A 26,623-nucleotide genomic window follows, 5' to 3' on the forward strand; every position below is an offset into this window, starting at 1 on the left:
ATATGTATAATGTTGTATGTTGATGAGGTGCTCATGCACGGAATTTGTTCAGAATATAGTTAGCTATTTTAGAATCAGTGTTATTGATGAACCTAGGTGCAGTTCCTACCTAATTAGTCGTTTTCAGGAGGTTAGGTAAGGCCTGCAGCAGATGTACCAGTACGCAGCATTATGTACACGCCCTGGGATATAAAGTTTATCATGCTCTTATCTAAATTCGAGGGATCCATTCTGGTGAACTCTGGCGCCCATACTACGGACATTTCGGTTAATTATGCTTATTAATTTTATTAAGTTTTTGAGTAATTTTATTTATATATTTTTATTCATGATTTTATTTATATATCAGTAGTCATCAACTTATTACAATTGGCGCCCAACGTGGGGCGGAATGATTGGTACATCTGTTAGGCTTATAAGCGTAGGTGCACTTGTCAGGTGTGGATGGAATTCTACAAACTATGTCAGTGAAGTGTTTTATATGTACGTGATATGTATGTTGGAGTATGAAGAAATGTTATAGCGAGTCGAGTATTATAAAATTGAGAAGTAGAGAGGTTGTTAAAGTTGCTGGTACTAAGAATCAGGAGAAGAGAAGGCAAAAGAATTCCACCACATTGAGTTTATCTAATTTAAGTGAGAGTGGCAAAATGGCTGATAGTAGGAAGGATCTATTGGCAACGATGGGTGAGGAACCGAGCAATCCGTCTCAAACTCAGAATGTAGGGGATTTAGAGGAGGCCTCCATTCGTAGTATGCTACAGTTGATTCTTATCCAAAATGAAGAGTTGAAGGGTGAATTGTCCAGTAAAATCGATAATAATAATGTTGAATTGTCCAGTAAAATTGATAATAATAATGTTGAATTGTCTAGCAAGATTGATAGTCAGAGTAAAGAGTTGAAGAGTGAATTGAGTTTTTTAAGTAATGAAATATACAGTATTAATAGTGAATTAAATTCAGTTAGTACGGAATTGTCCAGTAAGATTGAGAATCAAAGTAAGGAGTTAAATTTAGTGAGTGTTGAATTGTCTAGTAAAATTGATAGTTTAAGTAGTGCTGTGAATGGTAGAATAGATGAATTGAACCAGAAGTTCGACCATCAAAGCAGGGAAATTCAGGAAGTCAGTAATAAGGTAGAAGCTCAAAGCTTGGAATTGACTGAGAAAATTGAATGCCGATTTAATGTAGTTAGGAAAGAATTTGTTGAAAACAGCAAGGAATGTGATAAGAGAATAAAAATAGTGGAAGATAAAGTAGAAGAAATAGATAGAATTAAATCCAATCAGAACGTTTTAGCGAAGCGTATAGATGAAAAGAATGAGAAATTGGAGAAAGACCTTAAGTCGGTAAAAGATGACCTCAAGTCAGTAGAAGGAAATGCCAGAATGATAGTGGAAGAAGGAATTAAATCATGTCATGTGAAATTAAGGCAGGAGATCAGTCAAATCCAAGTAGGTAGCAATATATGTAATAGGTACGTATCTTGTACGAAGGACTCTGAATTACCCAAGTTTAATGGTCGGCAGTTTAATCCGATGGAATTCTTGAAAACGGTGGAGAAACGGTTTTCTAAGAATCTTGACGATGGTTTGATCGAGTGGAGTATGGTTGATGAGATGTTGGATATTGCATTTGTTGGAGAAGCGAGATCCTGGTTTCAAGTTTATAGACAGGGTATTTCGAGTTTGGAGGAATTTAGGGAGAAATTTAGTTCTAAATTTTGGAGTGAAGCTATTCAGGGAAGGGAAAGAGATCGCGTGCTATTTGGCAAGTATAAACCTCAGGAAGGTGTATCTATGACGGAGTATTTCTTAGCGCATGTTCTGATCAGCCAGAATATTGAAGGTCTAGCATCGGAGAGAGATACAGTCCGCCAGATGTTGAGGCATTTTCCTGAGAAGGTCGGATTAGCTGCATGTATGCAGAATATTGTTACGATTAAAGAATTAGAGCAGCTGTTAGAGAGGTTTGATGCTTTGGAAGGGCAGGGGAGGAATAGGCAAAGTGAAGGTAGGAATTACGGGGATAATGGGAGACAAGGTAATCAGCTAGGGGGAGATAGGAATAATCAGAATTTCAGTCATTCTAGGCAAGGGAATCAGGGTGGTAATTCCGGAAGGGGAAACAGACAGTCTAATCAAGGAGTTAATCACCAGGAATATTTTGGCAGAAGTCCTAATCAAGGGGAATCAGAAAGTAGTGGGCGGACGGATCAAAGACCTCCAGATCAAGTGCAGAGACATGATAACAGTGAACAGTCCACGTCAAGTAATTTAAACCGGAATCGGACTTCTTAGTTGGGTCAGATAGGCAGTCCGATACCGAAATTCCTATTCACGCGATGAAACAGGTAAGTTACGAGGTAGACGTGAAAGAGGAATTATTGTATGACCATGTGTTTTGTGTTCAGGGAGATTTTGAGAATAGGGGGCGTGATGAAAATAAGAAAGATGTGTCGGATGTCTTACTTTGTGCTAGTGGTGATGGTAATAGCGGTGTTGCGATCGATAATCTTGTGGAAGTTTCTGAAATTGAAAGCGAAGTTTTTTGTGAAGTTGATGAAGGTTGTTTTGTGAGTGAAGAGTGTTTACGGAGTATACATCATGAGGATGTTTTTGTTGATTTAAGTCTACGTGAGGAGAGTAAAGTTAGGTCCATTATGTGTGAAAATGGTGACTTTGAGATTAATGAAACTTCTGATAAGAGAGTCGAAAGTAGCGGTGTTGTTGGCATGAAAGTGGTGCAAGTAGTAGCTGATATGGAATGTGGTGAAGATGGATTAATTGTTGGGTCATTAAGTGGTAATGACAGCAATTTCAAAGTGTATTATGGTAAGAATTTTAGTAATAGAGTGAACGTGAGTGAGAATGGAAGTGTGCGTGAGATGAAAGAAAGTCTTGTCAAGCGTGTGCGTAATGTTTTATTTAAGTCTGAGAGTTGTGTGAAAGATTTGAATGACTTGCTGAGTGATATCGATGTGGAATGTATGAAAAAGTATGTGATCTGTTTGCTTGCATTAATTATGGTTTTGTGGAAGAGTAAACGTAGTGAGATTCCCGCGCATTTCAGAAAGAGGGATTTCCTTTTTATGAATGTTCCGAATGAAAGTTTGTATGATTCTTGTGTGACTGGATGGGATGAAACTTTGTGTGTGAGATAGAGTGTATTCTAAGAAGTAGTTAGTTTTATTGCGGTACGCATTCCTCACTTATCGATGCCAATGTTAAGTTTATGTATAGTTTTTTCATTTATATTAGTGTCCGTATACTGTGGACAGTAGAATAGGCAAGTGTGCTTATAGGCTCCTAACCACTGACAACAAGGTTCTTGGGACATTTAATATCTATAGCCTTCGCAGATATAAGAGATAGGATCTGCACCTTGGATGTGTATATTATCAATTATGAGTTATGTGTACAGTAGCAAGAAGGGATTGTGTTCAATGCTATATGAAACAATCAGAGTTGTGTGTATATAGCCATATTATTATTATTATTATTGTTTGGACAAATTGTATTTCGTGTGTGCGAATACAATGCAGTAGACGCAATGTATATATCATTATTGCAGTAAATTATGTGTTCAGTTATGCCATTATAAGGTTATGTATGAAGTTCTGTTTTATGGTGAATCATAATATATGATATCATCGATTCACCAAGGGGGCGTTATGTGATAGTACATATATCACACCCCCGAATTATATGTAGAAGGTAGAGATATTATTGTCAGTATTTGATTTTTTATTATTATTATTATTATTATTATTATTATTATTATTATTATTATTATTATTAGTATTTCATTTGTATATTTTGACATTTATATTGGTAAGCTGGAAGATATCCACATATGTAGGTATGAGTAATTTGTTTTGCACGAGTGGGAAAACATTGCTTTAGTAACTCTGGTAATTTGAATGAGTCATCTGGTTACCCCAGTGTGTGTTGTGATGTACTTGTGTCAGGAAATTCCATTTGTCATGTATATATCCCAGCCTGATGAGATGAGCTTGTTGTTGTACCAGGGAAAGTTTGGTGATTCATGAAAACTCCCCAGAGTTTGTTATTGTCTTGGGAGGAAGAAGTAGTTCAGGGCTTGGTCTTGATTTGAGATCACTCATGATTGGCTGGCATGCACCAATCCAGACGTCTCATCTGAGAGGAGGGGGATGTTGATGTCTATAAAGGTTGATGATACGGCGGCAACCAGATGATTGTATTAGGACATTGTAAGAGAGATTGTATGAGAAACATTGTAAAGGGTGATTGTGAAGGTGATTGTATAGGAACGAGAAGGAAGATAACTACAACTACAACTGACGCACTGTACGGGAAGGAAGTGGTGCTGATACACGGTACTGGAGTGACACGGCTGCAATGGACTGGACTTCAAACGTTCGTGGAGCGTAGTATTGTTATGTTTGTGGAAAGTGGCTGATTGTGGAGAGTGCTTGCGCATTAAGTATTGTAGCACTTGTGGCGGCCTAGCATTATATGTTGGTGAAAGCTATCTCAGACTTTCCATAAATTTATATGTTGAGGATCGACAGACGTGTGTATATATCTTTACAACAAGTGTTAAAATATGTGAACACAGTAGTACAAGGTACAGTATCTGTGTGATGTGATAACTGCCGATTATGAGAATCGGTAAATCGAATTGATCTAGAGACAGTGAAGGGTATTTATCTTCATACATGTACATTGTTCATCGGACTATTTACAAATGGTAACTTAGTTCTCGCTTTTGTTTTCCCACGGTTTTCATTATTGTTGTTGTTGTAAATATGGAGTCTTCCAGCAATATTTTATGTGTGTATTATATGTATAATGTTGTATGTTGATGAGGTGCTCATGCACGGAATTTGTTCAGAATATAGTTAGCTATTTTAGAATCAGTGTTATTGATGAACCTAGGTGCAGTTCCTACCTAATTAGTCGTTTTCAGGAGGTTAGGTAAGGCCTGCAGCAGATGTACCAGTACGCAGCATTATGTACACGCCCTGGGATATAAAGTTTATCATGCTCTTATCTAAATTCGAGGGATCCATTCTGGTGAACTCTGGCGCCCATACTACGGACATTTCGGTTAATTATGCTTATTAATTTTATTAAGTTTTTGAGTAATTTTATTTATATATTTTTATTCATGATTTTATTTATATATCAGTAGTCATCAACTTATTACACATTTATACAGCTTTAATCTCGTGTGACCGAACTCGATAGCTGCAGTCGCTTAAGTGCGGCCAGTATCCAGTAATCGGGAGATAGCGGGTTCGAACCCCATGTCGGCAGCCCTGAAGATGGATTTCCGTGGTTTCCCATTTTCACACCAGGCAAATGCTGGGACTGTACCTTAATTAAGGCCATGGCCGCTTCCTTCCCATTCCTAGGCCTTTCCTGTCCCATAGTCGCCATAAGACATATTTGTCTCGGTGCGACGTGAAGCAAATAGAAAAAAAAACTCGTGTGGTAGGGTTAGGATTTTTAGAGGATCACCTTTTAGGGGAAAATGAGAGCTCCCTGAAGGAAACCAATGCGCGATATGTTGCCTCAAATTGAGAATGGAGGTAATTTTCCCGCACCTTTTGTTCTGGCCCCATTTGTAATTTTTTCTGCTAGTTTTCGTTATTTTCCCACAGCGCATAATGCATTCACCTCTGACTATCATGCACCTGACTTCCCTTCCCTGAAGCACGGCAGCAGCTTGCGCTCTGGCACAGCAAATACGGCGAGTTCGTCAATTTGAATCGCGCGCCCGGAAATAACAATGCAACCTCATTTTCTCGAAACTATTTGTTTTTCCACCAAACTGATGGCGCCATCGTTCTTTTTTTTTTCTGTTTGCTTTACGTCGCACCGACACAGATAGCTCTTATGGCGACGATGGGACAGGAAATGCCTAGGAATGGGAAGGAAGCGGCCGTGGCCTTAATTAAGGTACAGCCCCAGCATTTGCCTGATGTGAAAATGGGAAACCACGGAAAACTATTTTCAGGGCTGCCGACAGTGGGGTTCGAACCCACTATCTCCAGGATGCGAGCTCACAGCTGCGCGCCCCTAACCGCATGGCGAACTTGCCCGGTCCATCGTTCTATATATAACACCAAGAGCATCGCTGATTTTTTTGTCAGTATAATTCAGATACACACTGTAAGTCTGTCAAAAGTAGAAGGCTCATTACCGGGTGGTTAGGGGCGTTCAGCTGTGAGCTTGCATCCGGGAGATAGTGGGTTCGAACCCCACTGTCGGCAGCACTGAAGATGGTTTTCCGTGGTTTCCCCATTTTCACACCAGGCAAATGCTAGGGCTGTACCTAATTAAGGCCACGGCCGCTTCCTTCTTACTCCAAGCTCCTTCCTGTCCCATCGTCGCCATAAGACCTGTCTGTGTCGGTGCGACGTAAAACAACAAAAACGGTGTGTGGCACTTTGCTATCTACATTCTTGCTTGAAATAAATCTAATTTTCGCTTCTGTGGGAGTTCTTAATGGGGAGGAGAGCCATGTGTTCTTGTGAAGTTAACGTCCTTTTGTTCCTTGTTTTATCAACGGGCGGTAATAGACTAGTCCATCGTAATGCAATACGACGAATAGCGTTCAGCTGCATGAAGAACTGCAGCCACGTGTTTGTCAATGTAGATAAGAAGTTGACCCACTCTCCAGAGTCTTGGGGTCACGGCTTTAAGTGATTACTATTTAGTTCGTGTTTTGAGCTAATATCTAGTCCTCTCACTTCTAAGTCATCACATCCAGGCCGTAGGTGTGAGAGATCGATAGGTTCTTGTCTAGAATGTCCACTAGTAGGTTATGAATGATGGTTATATACTATTCGTAATGATTAGTAAAGCACAAGCTTCATAAGAACACGATGTGACTAAATTTAGATAGCATTACTTCGAGCCAAAAATATTTTGCGTCTTCATTCTGTATGTTTTTTTCAGATCAAAATCCCATTAATTTAAGAATAAAATGTACCGTGGTGTCACATTTCAGATATTGGATTATCTCCCAAAATATTAGTTTGCGCGCCTGACTGATCAGTCTTCGAACCTGGGGATCGGTTCCCGACTAGGCCGAAGAATTTTAAATGTGACGGGTGAATTTCCTAGGTTCGGGGAATGTGTAGGCCTATATGTACTGTTCCCGTAATTCTTCAAACTCCCACTCCACACAGGATACTATCCTCCATCACATCAACATGCACTTTCCCTTAACGACAGACGCCACCCCCACTGTTCGGCGGGTTTGCCGTACAAGGTCTGCACCAGGCTAGCAGTTGCCACATGGAAGTATTATCTATAATTATTTATTTGTGAATAAGTCCACTTTGGACTACGCAAGGCACTTGAAGGTGCTTGTTTGCATTTCTTTCATTCGTTTACTGTGAACTTCTCTTCTCGCTGCGGTCCACGGTTTGTCCTCTTGGTCACCTTGCGATTTGTAAATTTAAGATCTAAAAATCTCTCTGTTTTGGATGCCTTCTTGAGTAATTTGTCATTTAAGCCACTTTTGATTTTGCTGATGCTTTTCATAGCGTCTCTTTTTACTTCGCTTTACTTCTCTTTCCAAACAGTAGAATTCGACTATCTGTTTTGTGAGTCTTTTAAGGCTCATTATTTTGATGTATCCGTAAAATTTTAATCTGCATTTTCTAACGCGTACGTCTGTGTATTGTTTGATTTCGTGCTTTTTTGGATCTCGAATTTTAATTATAGATATAATGACAAAAAACTCGGTATACAGTATATATTAAAACGAAACTTGTGAACCTAGCCTCTATTTATAGGTTCGAAACGAAGTCGACTGTCCTTTTAATAATTTTAAAGGATTTTTCTTTGCAGCTCAGGGTGACTGATATCTTTATTAGGTCACGGTCGCTTATTGTTCTAATTTTAGGCCTAATTATCAATATACACTCCATCACAGATACATCAATAATAGCATAGACTACCACACGTATTCAGTTAGCCAGGAAAGCACACTTGCCGATGGATAAGACATTGTCGATTAGCATATGTTTGATGAGGTATCTCTTCTCGCCTTTACAGAAGGTGAAGTGTGAGGTTTTTTAGTGGAGACGAATTTAGTGTGTACTTTACCTCTGAGGAAATCACCAACCTACAACATCCCTTGAACAGGTGATTGAATTAGCCAGGGGCAGGTGGGCTGTGATAGGCCTTCATTGATTATATGCTTTTTATGTTCCTTCGACTACGAATGTTGTTAAATCTCTGCCATTACCAGAATTACTCTGTGGTTGAAGAGGTAATACTTTCGCCTTTGGTACTTTGTGGTTCACGCATTGACCAAAGAAAAACAAAATTACTGATCCGAAGTGAAATTGATGCGAAAATATTGGGGCCTGGTGTTCTTGAATCTGATTCCTGCCAATTCGTAGACTAATATGGTGTCCATTGCGTTTAGACAGGCTGGAAGTAAAGACGTAACGGTCCTACAGAACGTTGTCGGTGATAGTGACTGTTTCACGGTAAAAGTAGAAATATTTATATTTACAAATTGCGTCTTCATGAGGACACCGTTTTTCTAATTAGCATCGGCGAGCTGGAGTTGGTCTGAGTGTCCTCCAAAATTACCGAACTATGAGAGATTTACAAATTCAATTCATTGACGGAAGACTCAGTGGTGCCTGCTAGCAGTATTCCACTACCACAATATTACAAACAGTGGCAGGAAGCTCAACAAGGAACAACGATGGGTGAAGATAAAAAAAAGTGTGTAGTTCGAACCGATCATATTAGCACAATAAAAAATCAGTTTAATTATTAAATGATACAGCGCCCATATTACCGTCGACTGAACAGGAACAGATAGAGTAGGTGTCAATAAACATCAGTGGGAAATATTGCCCGTAGGTTGGGAAATGACTGTGAACTTCTTACACAAATAAATGTCAAAATTGTTAGGCGGGAGGAACACCTGAACTATTCCTACAATGGCAGAAACAGTTAATACTTTAAATTACTGCTCAGAGGAGATTTTTTTTTTTTTTTTTTTTTGCTAGAGGTTTCACGTCGCTCTAACTCATCGACGATTTTCGCAACACAATGATGGAAAAGGGTTAGGATGGGGAAGGTACCGACCGTGGAATAATTTAAGTCATTGCCCCAGCATTTTCGTGGTGTAAAAATGGGGAACCATGGAAAACTACTTGCAGGGCTGCCAACGGTGCAATTCGAACCATCATCTCCCGACTGCAGGCTCATACCAACGCGACCCTAACCACACAGCCAACCCGCTCGGTAGAAAACCTTACACTGGGCGAGTTGGCCGTGCGGTTAGGGGCGCGCAGCTGTGAGCTTGCAACCGGGTGATAGTGGGTTCGAGCACCACTTTTGGCAGCCCTGAAGGGGGTTTTCCGTGGTTTCCCAGACAAATGCTGGGGCTGTACCTTAATTAAGGTCACGGCGACGATGGGACAGGGAATGGCTAGGAGTGGGAAGGAAGCGGCCGTGGCCTTAATTAAGGTACAGCCCCAGCATTTGCCTGGTGTGAAAATGGGAAACCACGGAAAACCATTTTCAGGGCTGCTGATAGTGGGGTTCGAATCTACTATCTCCCGAATACTGGATACTGGCCGCACTTAAGCGACTGCAGCTATCAAGCTCGGTGACAAAGTTTTTAGATCACCTTTATCGATCTGGGGAGAAACAACCAATCAAGGGCACACGTACAAGGGAGTATCAAAACAGAAATATCCATTCACACACTCGATTTATAATCTTTATTCTCCTGTTGATGATGCGACGCTGAGTTGAACAGATGAGCAGGAACCTTTTTTTAATTCTGAAAATGAACGTACATCATGCTAGGAAGTTTGTCTGAACTTCATGCTACTTCACCATGAAACTATTCTACCTAATTAGTCTGCGCTGTCAGCCTGTGTTACTACTTTTAACTTAATTCTGAATTACAGCACCTACTTATCAGTAATGGTACTCCTAAAGCATTCTTAACTAGTGCTTTCTGGAAATATTCTGATTAGTTTGTACTAGATTAATTCTGCTATTGGCTAGATCTATAAGCTTAGAGCATTACATAATTAGGATGTTCTAGAATCGTGCCTGTTTTCTGTTTCAGCGCGCAGGCCATGGCTGTAGACCTGGATGAGATCCTCCAGGAGTTAGGACAGTTCGGTCGCTACCAGGTAATGTCCTACCTGCTCATCAGCCTTCCCATCTTCTTCACAGTCATCTCAGGCACCAGCTATGTGTTCACAGCCGGCGACCTCAACTATAGGTAAGTTCTCAAGAAAACTTATGGCTTATGGAGCTCTTACGCTGTAATCTGTAGTATCTGATGCAATAAAAACAAATGGGGACCATCCCTCGACAGATGTTAATACGAGGATCCTGTGGATCCTGTCGATCCTGTCACCGCTCAGCAACTGCAGGTTTCGTATGGAGTTGCATGTGCCACTTATTGACCTGTATAAGGCGGAGACCACTGTGAGTCTCTTTTCTTTTCCTTCTGACATGATTAATACATTGTTTAAGTACTTCTCGAGAAGATGATGATAAACATTGGTGTGCTTTTAGATCTGATAGCTGCCTACGACACAGTATAGCGAGACAGACTTCTGATAAAATTCCCTGCCTGAAAATAAACCGCTCTAATCAGCAACATGCTTAGCAATATATACTTAAAAGTGTTCTCAGAGGATTTCAGGAGCAGAGTGCATAAACTAAACAATGCACTTCTACAAGGATCGTTCAATCCGTGTTGGTACTCCTATTGTTGAACTTGTGTAGATGCGATCTCCCAGAAACGAAAGCCAGACAAATTGTTTACGCCAATGATATCGTGCTAGTTAGGGATTCTCCGAAACTGAAACAGTGCTAACATCGGACCTGAGGTTACTACTAGACGAATATTTGAAACATCTTCGCTGTCCATCAGTGTTGTTTCAGATTTACTTCGTCCGCCGACATCATTGGCGCAGTCGATTAGCCTCTTGCCCTCTGATCCTAAATAGTAGGTTGATCCTCGCCTATGTCGGTGGTGTTTAAGAGCTTTTTTCTCTGCCCAATTGGCATTCGGTGTGAAGGACCAGATTAAAGGTCATCGCACACAGAATGCTGAGATAAGCTACGCTTAACTAAGGTTAGCTACGCTATGCTAAGCAATGCCAGGCTATGTTGTGCTGTGTCACGAATAAAATGCTAAGCTAAACTATGCTAGGCACCCGTTTAAAGATGGCGGATTAATTGAAGAGGGGGCCTTTTTATTTGCCACTGTTGTGGAAGATGAATAAGAAAGAGAGAATTGAATTGAATTGAATTGAATTGAATTGAATTGAATTTATTGATCATGATTTACATGCCACTGAGACTGAAAAGTCCCTTTATGCAGCGTCTTCTTATAATACAATGCAGATTTATGAAAACAGCAACTACATTTTTATAATATTAAGGTATTAAACTAAACAAGAAACTTAAAAAAAATGAAAATACAGATACCAAAACCAGTAAGGTTAAGACATACAGTACATAATAAGTAAGAAAGTAAATCATTAAGCCCTTCTGTTATTTTGGACTACATGGGTTTAAAGGATATAAAGCTAAAGCAGAGAAACAATTTTCTTCGAAATATACATATTCCTGATTGTTCGACACAAGAATGCCTGATCTCAGCCTCTTGCGTACTCCTCCAGAAAGATAGATGTTAAGAACTGCTTTAGTTGGGTACAGTTAGTGTTACTTGCGAAACGGTGAAGATTAAAGACGTTAAAGATACGTGATGCAGTGCAAACAAAGGATTTGTTAAATTTAGTGGTACGATGAAGGGGAATTTGAAGGGTGGTTTTTGTAAACCTATTATCTCTGTTATGTACCGACTCCATAGGTTTAAATGCATTATAAAGGTAGGATGGTGTCTTCAGTTTGAGAATTTTCTGCGTAGCAACAGCTACTGAGATATCCCGACGTTCATGGAGTTTCAACCATTGTAGGTGTATGTAATAGGGTGTTATGTGTTCATCACGCCTGGCATTTGTAACGTAACGAACACATGCGTTTTGTACCCTCTGTAGTTTTATGTTCAAAGTTTCAGATAAGTCGTTGTATACGACTGAACCATAGTCAATTATTGGAAATATAAGACTTTGAACAAGTAGTTTTCGCATGAAAGGTGGTGTACATGACACGTTACGTTTCAAAATATGCATGGATGACACAACTTTTCGGATTACATTTGACGTATGATCAGACCAGGATAAGGTTCTGTCGAAAATTAGACCTAGATTGTTAACGGTGTCACTATAATGAATATCTGTCTCTAGAATTTTTATTGCTGGGAGGGATTTGAGGTCAACAGTTTTCAGGAGTTTTGTGTAACCTATGCAAAGAAGCTGGGTCTTAGCCACATTTAATTGGAGGTTATGATTTGCGCTCCATTCAATCAATCGAGAGATGTCATGGTTAAAATGCGTTATAGAAGAAGATGCGTTAGTGGGACAAAAGTGGAAGTAAGCTTGTAAGTCATCCGCATACATGTGAAAGCTACTGCTTTTAAAGACTTCAGATATGTCATTAATATAAATAGAAAAACATAAAGGACCGAGGACTGATCCTTGTGGTACGCCACAGTTTACTGATTCCCAGCTAGAGAATCGACCGTCAACGAACGTGACTCTTTGTGATCTATTTGACAGATATGATTCAAACCACGACATAGCACTCTGGGAGAAGCCAATTGACTTCAGCTTAGCAAGAAACAACTCATGATTAACAGATTCAAATGCCTTAGAGAAATCAAAGAGACATAAGATAGTAAGCTGCCTCTTATCGGTGGCAGCGCGTATATCATCTGTAACCTTCAGAAGAGAAGTAGTAGTACTATGGCCCTTCTTGAAGCCAGATTGGTTGGGATTTAGAATGTTGTATTTAGACAAATATTCACATATCTGCTCATGAACATTTTTTTCTAGTGCCTTACTAAGTGCACAGAGGATGTTGATAGGCCTAAAATCACTACAGACTGTTGGTATTTTCTTTTTGGGCACAGGACGTACATTGGCACGCTTCCACTCTGAGGGATAAACTCCATTCTGTAGAGAGAAGTTAAATAAGTGCACAAGGGCAGGAAGAAATATGTCCATGCAGGTAGAAATCATGGATATTGGAATATTATCTGGACCTTTAGCTTTAGTTCGTATTGATCTGACTGCTTTTTCTACCTGTGAAGGGTGTACGTACATGAAATAGAATTTATCTCTGTTACTTGGAGTGAGATGTCTATAATGTTTGGCAGTCTCTGATACTTTCGGAGAGTTGGAGTTAGAGACTGATGTCATATAATATTCACTTAATTCAGATGGAGTAACAGGCATCTGGCTATCTAGAGAGTGACTGACTCCAATACCAAGAGATTTTGCAGCACGCCAAGAAGCTGAGGTGCTCTTACAATTACGGAAGATGTTGTACGTATACTTCACTTTAGTGTTCCTAATTACTTGTTTTGTCTCGTTACGTAAGATCCTGAATTGCTCGTAATCATTGGAAGTTTAGTTTTAATAAATTTCTTCCTAGCTCTGTCCCGTTTGCTTATCAATTCCTTAATACGCTTATTGAACCATGGTGATGACCGGTGTTTTACGAGAATTCTTTTTTGTGGCGCATGCTTGTCATAGAGTAAAAGTACAAAGCTGTTGAAGAGAGATACTTTTTGATCTACGTCATTAGACTGAAAAAACATATACCAGGGTAGTAATTCAGCGTCAGCACGAAAATTGTTCACGTCAAATTTACTGAAGTCTCGAACAAGAATAGTTTTAGGAATTTGTTTTGGCGTGGATAAAGTGAATACAGCATACAGCAAGTCATGACCAGAAAAACCGGCAGCTGGTTCCTGTCCGTATTCTACTACCAACTCATTGCAATTCGATGAGATTATGTCGAGAGTGCTATCGGAAGTGGCAGTATGAAAGGTTGGATTGAATGGAAGGCAGTCGAGGTTACAAGCATTGAGCACATCACGTATTTTTTTCGCTTTCAAACGTCCCAGTTCCGAACCGAGCATTAACATCGCCCACAACGAATATATATTTATAATTCATAACATGAGAATACATATCATTCAGGAATGTATCCATGAACCCTACTTTTGGTGGACGATATATACAAGCGAAAAGAATTTTAGTATCTGAAAGGGCTATATCAAGGATTATGTACTCAGGTTTCTTACTGTACTCTCCAGGAGATTTACTAAGTACACTACATTTTATGCTATTCTTCAAATAAACTGCAACACCACCAGCGGCTCTGTTTAATCTGTCGTTACGGAAAATATTATACCCATCGAGACAGATGGCAGAATCTGGTACTGAAGGTTTAAGAAATGTTTCACTGACTGCGATAATATCAAACGAACTCTTGCCAAAAATGTGCCGGAACTCAGATATATGGGAGGAGTCGACAAGAGACTGAGAATTGATATGAATGACCTTAAGATTTCTTGTGTTTCTCACACTAACATCGTATAGTAAATCAGATAAGACACACTCATTACTTGTCATGTGTACAATATGGTACAAAGGGTTCAATAGTTCAATAGCAAATCGTACAAAGAAGTACGATGATTTTAGTAGCCTATACAAATATAAAATAACTTAAGGATTTAGAAATTATGTGATGAAGTGAGAAAAATAAATGAGTAGAAAATTGGTATAAAATGAATCACGTTAGTAGATATTTCTAAGTATTAAAAATTAAAACTAATATACTACGCTAAATAGAATGGTTGCGAAAGAGACTTTTGTATTGTTAGCCTCGCCAGAATTATCTCTACTTCTCGTCCTAAGTATTTCCAGTAATAGAGTGATACACAGGAATACGAATTATCTCACCGCATCATTTCAGTGGAGCTGGGTAGCGTTTCTTCAGTTCCTCAAGGTCACGTTCAGTCTTCACTCGATGTTTCACATCACCAGCGCGCACCATTATAATACCATCCATAGTCCACACTGAATTTAGTCCGAAATGGCTCACAGCACGTTTGAGAATATCAGTACGAGAGAGAGAGAGAGAGAGAGAGAGAGAGAGAGAGAGAGAGAGAGAGAGAGAGAGAGAGAGAGAGAGATAGAGAGAGTAGAATATTCTATATATATACATGAAATTGGAAAAGGAATAATTCGTGGTGAATTCCATCAAGCATTGCGTGGGAATGATTGATTAAAAATTAATTTCGTCTAAATCAGGAACCCTGTTTTCACACCAGGCAAATGCTGGGGCTGTACCTTAAGTAAGGCCACGGCCGCTTCCTTCCAACTCCTAGGCCTTTCCTATCCCATCGTCGCCATAAGACCTATCTGTGTCGGTGCGACGTTAAGCCACTAGCAGAAAAATCAGAAACAGCGTCATGAACTTCCCTCTATTACTGAAAACTGAATATGAAGTACCCAAATTATAGAAAGTACGGTAAAAATGTGTGTAAAAGTAATAAATGATACGTACAATCAATTCCCCAAGTTTCATTTATTTCTTGCCAACAGCTGTCTTTCATGGTTATCTGTAATAATTTGGCAGACTAGTATATTTTTGTATGTCTTCAATCAGTCTTTCTCCCTTTCGTCTGCCCTCCATGATAATTAACAAACGCAGAAACAGTTAAGCAATAAAATAACTACTGTATTGAGGTAATTCACGAAAACCACACACATGCTAGTTGCCGGTCAAAAAGTTATTTTGCGCATGCGCGAAGCCGGCTACAGCTATGAAAATCGTGGCGTTGCTTAGGTTAGCGTAGCGTAACGTAACTTAGCATAGCAGTCTGTTGTGTGCCACTCCATTATTTTAACTTCATTGGAGCGATTTTTTCGTTGGGTTGCGTTAGCGTAGTTTAGCTTAGCATTCTGTGTGTGGTGGCCTTAAGAGCGTTTTAGGGTACGTTTATGCTGCAGCTTCGCTGCTGGCACATGGATGCTCGCCCTAGCCCCTCGCCGCTGGCTATAACCAGGCTGCTCGCCGTGGAGCTTTTACCCTGCAGCAGTCCCGCGCGCACGCTGCTGGCACCTCTCAGGTGTAGTCGAAAATTCAAAACAGCGGAACTGGTAGTTAAAGCTGTTTGTATTTTGCATAATTTAATTATAGATATAGAAGGGCTGAACACTTATACTACGAAGACGTACTTCCAAGAGCTACCCCGTCGAGGAGAAACGACGCAGCTCCAGTTGAAGCTTTTGAAATGCGGAAAAAATTCAAGGAATTTTTTAATGAGTGAGTGTGTCAGTTCTTTTGGCGAGTGTATTTTACAATAATTTGGTGTACTGAATGTGTAATAAACAGTGTAAAATGCCTCGCCTGGATTTTTCAATGCATTTCTACTGCGGGAGTTGATTGAAGAATGCGGTTACAAATGCTTCATTTCGTAATTTAATAGTGCACTTTTGAATAATGTAAAATAAGGGGTTATGGAGTAATCTCATTTTGACTTTAGTTAGGTCTCCTTAACAAAATGTGTTTACAGTTTGAAAAAATAACTGTCGAACTTCCCATGAAAAACGAGGTACTTCATATAAATCACCTGCTTGTAATGACAGAGGTCCCCTAAATGGCAAGAATAAAAGAACAAAGTTGACGTAATCGTTCCGCATTATTTTGTCACGTCATTCCATAGTTTGATGATGATGATGCTTGTTGTTTAAAGTGGGCTAACATCTAGGCCATCGGCCCCTGATGATACGAGATGAGACGAAACGGATTAAAAGTTATAATTAACCCGCTGACTAGGATTATAAAAATGATGATGAGGAAAATTATTATGTATTTAAAATAAGTAGTGGATCTAATTCGCAATGCCTTATTTTCTTCTAAAATTAAAAAAGAGTAAAACGTAATAAAATTGAATAAGGCACTGACATAGAAGTACAATAATATATTTAATTCAAATTAAAAATACACAAAGATTAAAAAACACATAGTCAATAGAAAAAACAGTTTTTTTTGCTATTTGTTTTACGTCGCACCGACACAGATAGGTCTTATGGCGACGATGGGATAGGAGAGGCCTAGGAATAGGAAGGAAGTGGCCGGGGTCTTAATTAATGTACAGCCACAGCATTTTCCTGGTGTGAAAATGGGAAACCACGAAAAACCATCTTCAGGGCCGCCAACAGTGGGGTTCGAACCCACTGTCTCCAGGATGCAAGCTCACAGCTGCCCGCCCCTAATCGCACGGCCAACTCGCCCGGTAGAGTAAACTAGTAGTTAACAATAAACCAATTAAAACACAAGTAGGAACTTCACTTTTAAACACGATGAAACAAGCCACTCTCCCTGATAAACAGTATAAAAAAGGTCTACTGGCCGGTCGTCATCTCGTCACATATGAACCTCTTGTGATGATCCGCATGCCGCTGGTTCCAAATCGCATTGCGTTCGAAGACAGGTTCAGATAGCAAGTGAGCGAGTGATCACTGAACGCGTGTATAGAGTGCGAAGAGAGGAAGAGTGGGAGAGCGGATGACCTTGAAAGAACCAATCGATAGCAGGTGATGTGCCAGGCTCGAAAATCAAACATGTTTGAGACCATGGATGTGGCGAGGATAGCAGCCAGCAGCGCAGCTATGAGCCGGGCTCCAGGGTAAAAGCACTGATTGAGATCCATTGGTTTGTTTCATCATCGCCTAACATCGAGCAGCGAGGCTTGGCGATGTGCCAGCAGCCAGGCTGCAGCATGAACCTACCCTAATGTTAGCTCCGCATCGCTGGCATCCGGCACGTTGAAAGAGCACGGGACACACTTCTGACATTTTGATATCTGTTAGGACCGTTCGCAATTACAGTAGAATGGATGGTAAACAGGAGGGGAAAACCACTTCCACGTACTTCTTCTTGACCTTTTCTCAATCACTTGCAGTTGGCATATATGTCAATTAAGGCAAGTTTTACCACCGGATGCACTTCCTGACGCCATCCCTATGCGGAGGAATATGTTACTCTGGTGGTTGGTAGTATGATGTGTTGTGTGTGAATCAAGTTAATTAAGACGAACACAAACACGTCGCTCCGAGCTAGAAGAATTAAGCAGCTGCGGCTAAAATCCCTGGCCCGGCCACGAATCGAACACGGGAGCCTCTGAACGGAATGCCGGCTGGCGTGGAAATGAAATTCCATTTGACATCAAGTGGTACGGATTGTCCTGGCGTAAATATTTTGGGATAACGGGAAACCCGTTGGCAGGTATATAACGACCTAGGTGGTACGAAATGTCCTCAAAAATTAAGTGGTACGAAATGTCCGGACACCAAGAATAGAGACCGAGAGAATTCGTTATGAGGACCACGCGACTTTTCGAAATCTGCAGGCCTCCGTGCTGAGCAGCGGTCGCTTGATACACCAAGACACATCAGGGCTGTAATGTCGTTGGCTTTTTATCAGTCAATCAATCGATACTGATCTGCATTTAGGGCAGTCGCCCAGGTGGCAGATTCCCTATCTGTTGCTTTCCTAGCCTTTTCCTAAATGATTTCAAAGAAATTGGAAATTTATTGAACATCTCCCTTGGTAAGTTATTCCAATCCCTAACTCCCCTTCCTATAAATGAATATTTGCCCCAGTTTGTCCTCTTGAATTCCAACTTTATCTTCATATTGTGATCTTTCCTACTTTTATAAACGCCATTCAAACTTATTCGTCTACTAATGTCATTCCACGCCATCTCTCCGCTAACAGCTCGGAACATACCACTTAGTCGAGCAGCTCTTCTTCTTTCTCTCAATTCTTCCCAACCCAAACACTGCAACATTTTTGTAACGCTACTCTTTTGTCGGAAATCACCCAGAACAAATCGAGCTGCTTTTCTTTGGATTTTTTCCAGTTCTTGAATCAGGTAATCCTGGTGAGGGTCCCATACACTGGAACCATACTCTAGTTGGGGTCTTACCAGAGACTTATATGCACTCTCCTTTACATCCTTACTACAACCCCTAAACACCCTCATAACCATGTGCAGAGATCTGTACCCTTTATTTACAATCTTATTTATGTGATTACCCCAATGAAGATCTTTCCTTATATTAACACCTAGATACTTACAATGATCCCCAAAAGGAACTTTCACCCCATCAACGCAGTAATTAAAACTGAGAGGACTTTTCCTATTTGTGAAACTCACAACCTGACTTTTAACCCCGTTTATCATCATACCATTGCCTGCTGTCCATCTCACAACATTTTCGAGGTCACGTTGCAGTTGCTCACAATCTTGTAACTTATTTATCACTCTATAGAGAATAACATAATCCGCAAAAAGCCTTACCTCCGATTCCACTCCTTTACTCATATCATTTATATACAGGGTGAAGCGTAATTCGCGCACTCGGGTGTCGCAGCGCGACTCCTCACATGCCAGCAATAAAAAATGTCTCTTACAAAATTTCATCTTGCGAGTATATCCGGCAGAAAAACGACGTTGAAGATTAGCAATCCGGCAACACTGTAACCACATGTAGGGTGACTACCTCTGTCAGCAGACATTATCCGTATTGTACAGTTGGTGCAATGGATAGAGTTTTGGGTTAGCATGCAGGAGGTCGAGTGGTCGATCCTGGGTTGAGGCGTATGTTTTTTATTTCGTAAATGTAGTCCAGGTGGTATGGTATCTGGCATCATAATCGTCAACAGCGATTGCAGTGGGTTCTCTAGAAACCATTTGCACTTACATACTACGATCCTAGAAATGGACGAACAATCGTTTTCATTGGTCAGCTTTGAAAGGCGCCCTTTCCGCGTCGTTGGCGTGAATTTATTCGCACCACTTCATCTACTAGATGTGAAACCTGTTTTCTTTGTACCCTCCTCCAATGGTCCCATAGATTAGTACCAACTATTATTCTTGCCTCGTTCAGGTCCATTACATTTCGTTAGGGCCTTACGTTACCAGTAGGCCTAGCAACGTGCTCTGCGAATAATGTCCAAACTCGGTTACAATTTGTATGCGTTATCACCATGGTCCCAATAATTCTGCCTTTCAACATTGCGTGTTGCGTCTGGTAACCGCATGCTGTTTAGAACGTATCTCAATGTATTATTATTATTATTATTATTATTATTATTATTATTATTATTATTATTATTATTATTATGTTGTAAATGTAGGATACATGTGACCTCAGAAACGGTGTCTTACTGTATCACAGTAGGTAATGTCAGATGGAAATTAGCAAATAAAAAATGCGCCTCAACCCAGGATTGAACCATTGACCTCCTGCATGCCAACCAAAAACTCCACCCACTGCACCAACTGTACAGCGCGACGGGGACGTGCTGACAGCGGTAGTTACCCTACATATGGTTACAGTGTTGCCAGATTGCTACTCTTTAACGTCCGTTTTCTACCGGATATACTCGCAAGACGAAATTTTGTAAGACAAATTTGTTATTGCTGGCATGTGAGGAGTCGCGCTGCGACGCCCGAGTGCGCGAATTACGCTTCATCCTGTATATAAGAAAACATAAAGGTCCAATAATACTGCCTTGAGGAATTCCCCTCTTAATTTTTACAGGGTCAGATAAAGCTTTGCCTACTCTAATTCTCTGAGATCTATTTTCTAGAAAAAGCAATCCATTCAGTCACTCTTTTGTCTAGTCCAATTGCACTCATTTTTGCCAGTAGTCTCCCATGATCCACCCTATCAAATGCTTTAGACAGGTCAATCGCGATACAGTCCATTTGACCTCCAGAATCCAAGATATCTGCTATATCTTGCTGGAATCCTACAAGTTGAGCTTCAGTGGAATAACCCTTCCTAAAACAGAGTTGCCTTCTATCGAACCAGTTATTAATTTCACAAACATGTCTAATATAATCAGAAAGAATGCCTTCCCAAAGCTTACATACAATGCATGTCAAACTTACTGGCCTGTAATTTTCAGCTTTATGTCTATCACCCTTTCCTTTATACACCGGGGCTACAATAGCAACTCTCCATTCATCTGGTATAGCTCCTCCGACCAGACAATAATCAAATAAGTACTTCAGATGTGGTACTATATCCCAACCCATTGTCTTTAGTATATCCCCAGAAATCTGATCAATTCCAGCCGCTTTTCTAGTTTTCAACTTTTGTATCTTATTGTAAATGTCATTGTTATCATACGTAAATGTTATTACTTCTTTGGCCTTAGTCTCCTCCTATCTCGACATCATTCTTATAACCAACAATCTTTACATATTGCTGACTGAATACTTCTGCCTTTTGAAGATCATCACATACACACTCCCCTTGTTCATTAATTATTCCTGGAATGTCCTTCTTGGAACCCGTTTCTGCCTTAAAATACCTATACATACCCTTCCATTTTTCACTAAAATTCGTATGACTGCCAATTATGCTTGCCATCATGTTATCCTTAGCTGCCTTCTTTGCTAGATTCAATTTTCTAGTAAGTTCCTTCAATTTCTCCTTACTTCCACAGCCATTTCTAACTCTATTTCTTTCCAGTCTGCACCTCCTTCTTAGTCTCTTTATTTCTCTATTATAATAATGTGGGTCTTTACCATTCCTTACCACCCTTAATGGTACAAACCTGTTTTCGCATTCCTCAACAATTTCTTTAAACCCATCCCAGAGTCTGTTTACATTTTTATTTACCGTTTTCCACCGATCATAGCTACTTTTTAGAAACTGCCTCATGCCTGCTTTATCAGCCATATGGTACTGCCTAACAGTCCTACTTTTAAGACCTTCCTTTCTATCAGATTTATTTTTAACCGCCACAAAAACAGCTTCATGATCACTAATACCATCTATTACTTCAGTTTTCCTATAGAGCTCATCTGGTTTTATCAGCACCACATCCAGGATATTTTTCCCTCTGGTTGGTTCCATCACTTTCTGAATCAGCTGTCCTTCCCATATTAACTTACTTGCCATTTGTTGGTCATGCTTCCTGTCGTTCGCATTTCCTTCCCAATTGACATCTGGCAAATTCAGATCTCCCGCTACAATCACATTTCTTTCCATGTCGTTTCCCACATAGCTGACTATCCTATCAAATAATTCCGAATCCGCGTCAGTGCTACCATTTCCCGATCTGTACACTCCAAATATATCAAGAAATGAGCCTTACACCTAGAATTTCATGTGTCTCATCTTTAACTTTTTCGTAGCTTACAAATTCTTCTTTCACCAGAATGAACACTCCCCCTCCCACCCTTCCTATCCTATCTCTACGAAACACACTCCAGTGCCGTGAGAAAATTTCTGCATCCATTATATCATTTCTCAGCCATGATTCAACTCCTATTACAATATCTGGTAAATATATATCTATTAAATTACTTAATTCTATTCCTTTCCTTACAATACTTCTACAGTTCAACACTAACAATTTTATGTTATCCCTACTTGATTTCCAGTTCCCTGTTCCCTTATCACCGCTCCCTAGGCCATCCCGTTTCCCTGAATGTACCTCCCTATTACCCTTCCAAACAAATTTCCTAACTTATACGTACCACTGCGGTTTAAATGAAGGCCACCTGAGCGCAGATCATTATCTCCTACCCACCCATTAGGATCTAGAAATTTCACTCCCAGTTTCCCACATACCCACTCCATAGTCTCATTTAAATCCCCTATCACCCTCCAGTCAGTATCCCTTCTACACAGTATTCCACTAATAACAATCTCCGCTTTCTTAAACTTCACCCGTGCTGCATTTACCAGATCCCACACATCTCCAACTATGTTGGTACTTATATCAGCTAGCCTTACGTTGTTGGTACCAACGTGAAACACTACCACCTTCTCCTTCCCCTCCTCCCTCTCTTCTACTTTCCTCAACATCTGCCTCAACCTAATTCTTGGATAACACTCTACCCTGGTACCATTTCCTCCACACACTTTCCCCAAGTGTCTAACGATGGAATCCCCCATGACCAGAGCCTCAACCCTACCCACCTCATTTGATCCCCTCCCCTCCTGGTCAGCCCTATCTTTCCTGATAGCTGCAGAACCTACTTCCTCCTCCCTTTTCTCCTTCCCATGACCCTGTTCCACCTGTCTTTTCATATCCTCTACTCTACATTTTCCTTTCCTACCTTTTCCCTTCCTCCTTCTTCCACACATCTCAGCAACAGTTCCCTGTCCCTCATCTCCCCTCTGTTGTTCTACCTGGAGTGACTCGTACCGATTTCGCACAGACACCTGTCCTGAATTCTGAACCTGAATAGAGCCCTTAGCCTGCAAGCTCCTTCCCCTTAGAACATTAGACCACCTGTCTTCTACAACTCCTCCCTTTCCTTCCCCTACCTCTTGTACACCTACTGTAACCTGTACATTGTTTGAGGGAGTCATATCTTCCTTCCTGTCTTCTGTGAGAATCCTAATTATCTCCCTCAAACTTTCCAACTCCTCCCTCATACCCCTCAATGCCTCGCCACATCCACAGTAAGTACACTCGCGCTCCTTAGCCATTCTTTACGGGGAAAAAATGAAACTAAAAATAAAATAACTTCTTTGCAAAAAGTAACTGAACGGAGGGATATATTGTCTGGGATAGTACACAACAATAAGGTAATTAATATACGACTACACTACAATACTATTTAGTCGTGCTCTATTTTTTTTAAATCCTACAACCCCTGACAGGATAAAAACTGCTGTTAATTACTGAATATAGAAGGTAATAGCCTACACAAGAACTACACAGTTCCAAACTGCAATTAAGCCTATTCTAATTACAACAACAGTATTTTAGTAAGAGTTTCTACGGATACCTCTACTACACCAGTACTACACAAATATTTTACAATAATAAAATAATCACACTAAATTCTAATAGGATATTACTCGTATACTACTGTACAGTACACTACAGTAATTTTAAACTACTTTCAGACGTATCCTAATTACGATACCGGTACCGTACCGTACTGTATGTCACTAAACTAAGCACAACAGAAATGAAATTTGCAAGAACTACTGTACTCAAAGATTACCAACGAAGCTAAATGCCTAGACAAATTATTATTAGTATTACGGTCTAATAGATACACACGAATATAGCAGACAAGATACGGCACTATCTAAATGTACTGTATCTATACTGCAATGTATCTACACTACACTACACTGCGTTTGGTTAAATGCTTAAGTATCGAAAGGATTTGCGTACACGAAGAAAAACACGAATATAATTGGCAAGTTACTATCTAATATATTATACCTTATCTTCACTACAATTCTACTGAAATGTGGTTATGTGATTATTACAGCTGGTGGATTACTATTATTTTCCCTACTTCACGGGACGGAGAATGAAAGTATCCTTAATTAGGCCTACTGAAAAATACGAGGTTGTCTACAGCAATTTCTCAAATATTTCTATCAAAACTAGTACTACTACTCCAGGGACTTGAACTGCAATTTCTGGGATATATGAACTTTATTATTATTAGCTAACCGCTCATAAATACTGAAAGATCGAGGGAGCGAAATATAGATTACGGATACTTTAACTACCAACTCAGAAGTACAAATGAATGGAATACAAGGTCAGATGATTTTTATTTACTTGACTACACTTCACCCTTTGTTCACGACTGTAGCCAACAATGCAATATTTGAATATGAGGAGCGACAATAATCAATAACAATACGACTGTTAAATATTACCGTGTAATCTATTTAACTTCTTTTTAAATGGAAGTTTACAGGCCTATCGTGGTTTTTTTAATGTAGTAAATTATTGCCTTCGCGATAGTTTGAACGGATATCTATACGAAATACCGGAGAAGTTGCTGCAGAAGTTACGGTACTATTCCTTATGATAATCTGCCTTTGTAAGTATAACCAACGAACCTACAGATATTTACAAATATTTTTAAAGTTAATATTATTACCTAAAGTATTTCCTAAACCTAAATTCGAAACGAGGTACACCTGGCCAGCCTACTTAACCTAGAAAACGTAATTTACTGAAGACCAACTGAATTACTTGTTACTTGTTTACTTGTTTAAGACATCGGGGTGTCGAAATTTTGACCCGCAGTTGTTTAACGTAACGGACTTCAACGACGGGGAGATGTCGCTTTTAAATATCCTCAAATAGTAGCGCCTTCACCCAGGATCGTTATCTTAGAGGATCTTACGGAAAGAAATACATGGAGTAACTGGCTTCGTGATTGAGGTCAGCTGTGTAATGTCTCTGTGATAACCTTTGTGGCTGTGATGTCTATGTTTTGAAGCTTGCGTAGGGAAGCAAGTGGTCATTATTGATAAGTAGGAATATGAAGGAGACCTAGAAAGCTCTTCTTTAAAATATATCAACACAGACAATACTGTTCTTCATAGCCTCTTAATGTTGACGCATTTCTTACATCGTGTTGACAGATTCATTTCTGATTAATAAAAATAGTTGGACAGGTGCGCAGCCAATTGCACACGCAGTCTTGTAACTCTTCACAATTGTAAAAAAGTCTATCCGCCTAAAAAGTCAGATGTCAGGTGGTGGTTACAGCAAGACTACGAATGAGGAGATAAAGGTTAAGGTTAGGAATCAACTTTATGAATGAAGCTGCATGTATAAACCTGCTACGGTGGGGGATTATGTGAGGCGAATGGAGGAGGGGAGGTTAAGTAGGAGAATAATGGCCTGCTTCATGTTTTAACTCAATAAAAACATGCCGCACTGTTGGATGACAATTTAAACTTAACAACAACACTAATAATAATTACTGTATTAATATGGTACCACAACTGAATGTTAATTATAACTTGGTGACTTCCAATGAAACAAAATGATAAAAAAAATAATATAATTGACTGAGAGTGTAGGTAAATGGATGCCAGATGTCACCTTAGGATCCCTCAAAATGATTATTATTATTACTATTATTATTATTATTATTATTAATATGAATTTATAATTTACAGTAGACCGAGCAAGTGGTCGCGCGGCTTGGGTCACGTAGCTATCAGCTTGCATTCGGAATACAGTGGGTTCGAACCCCACGTCGGCAGCCATCGAGATGGTTTTACGTGGTTTCCCATTTTCACACCAGGCAACTCCCCCCTGTGGGTGGGGGCGGTAGAATAACACCCACGGTATCCTCTGCCTATTGTAAGAGGCGACTAAAAGGGGCCCCAGGAGCTCTGAACATTGGAGCGTGGGTTGGGGGCCACGAGGCCCTCAGCTGAGTCCTGGCATTGCTTCCACTTACTTGTGCCAGGCTCCTCACTTTCATCTATCCTATCCGACCTCCCTTGGTCAACTCTTGTTCTTTTCCGACCCCGACGCTATTAGGTTTGCGAGGGCTAGGGAGTCTTTCATTTTCACGCCCTTCGTGGCCCTTGTCTTCCTTTGGCCGAGATCTTCACTTTTCGAAGTGTCGGACCCCTTCCATATTTTCCCTCTGATTAGTGTTATATAGAGGATGGTTGCCTAGTTGTACTTCCTCTTAAAACAATAATCACCACCACTACCACCACTACCACCACCACCACTACCACCACTACCACCACCACCACCACCAGGCAACTGCTGGGACTGTACCTTAATTAAAGCTACTGTATAGTCGCTTCCTTCACACTCCCAACCCTTTCCTATCCCATCGTCGCTATAAGACCGATCTGTGTCGGTGCGACGTAAAGCAA

General features: G+C 40.2%; 1 protein-coding gene across 2 annotated transcripts in view; it reads left to right on the forward strand.

Annotated features, from left to right (window-relative positions):
* Positions 1–26,623, forward strand: part of LOC136877264 (organic cation transporter protein) — a 337,411-nt gene that overhangs the window by 206,001 nt on the left and 104,787 nt on the right. For both annotated transcript variants that reach the window (XM_067151156.2, XM_068228657.1), the window contains exon 2: positions 10,108–10,266. In XM_067151156.2, the coding sequence (XP_067007257.2) occupies positions 10,108–10,266 (159 nt within the window). The remainder of the gene's footprint in view (positions 1–10,107; positions 10,267–26,623) is intronic.

The sequence above is a fragment of the Anabrus simplex genome, chromosome 1, assembly GCF_040414725.1.
Source record: "Anabrus simplex isolate iqAnaSimp1 chromosome 1, ASM4041472v1, whole genome shotgun sequence".
Lineage (NCBI taxonomy): Eukaryota > Metazoa > Arthropoda > Insecta > Orthoptera > Tettigoniidae > Anabrus > Anabrus simplex.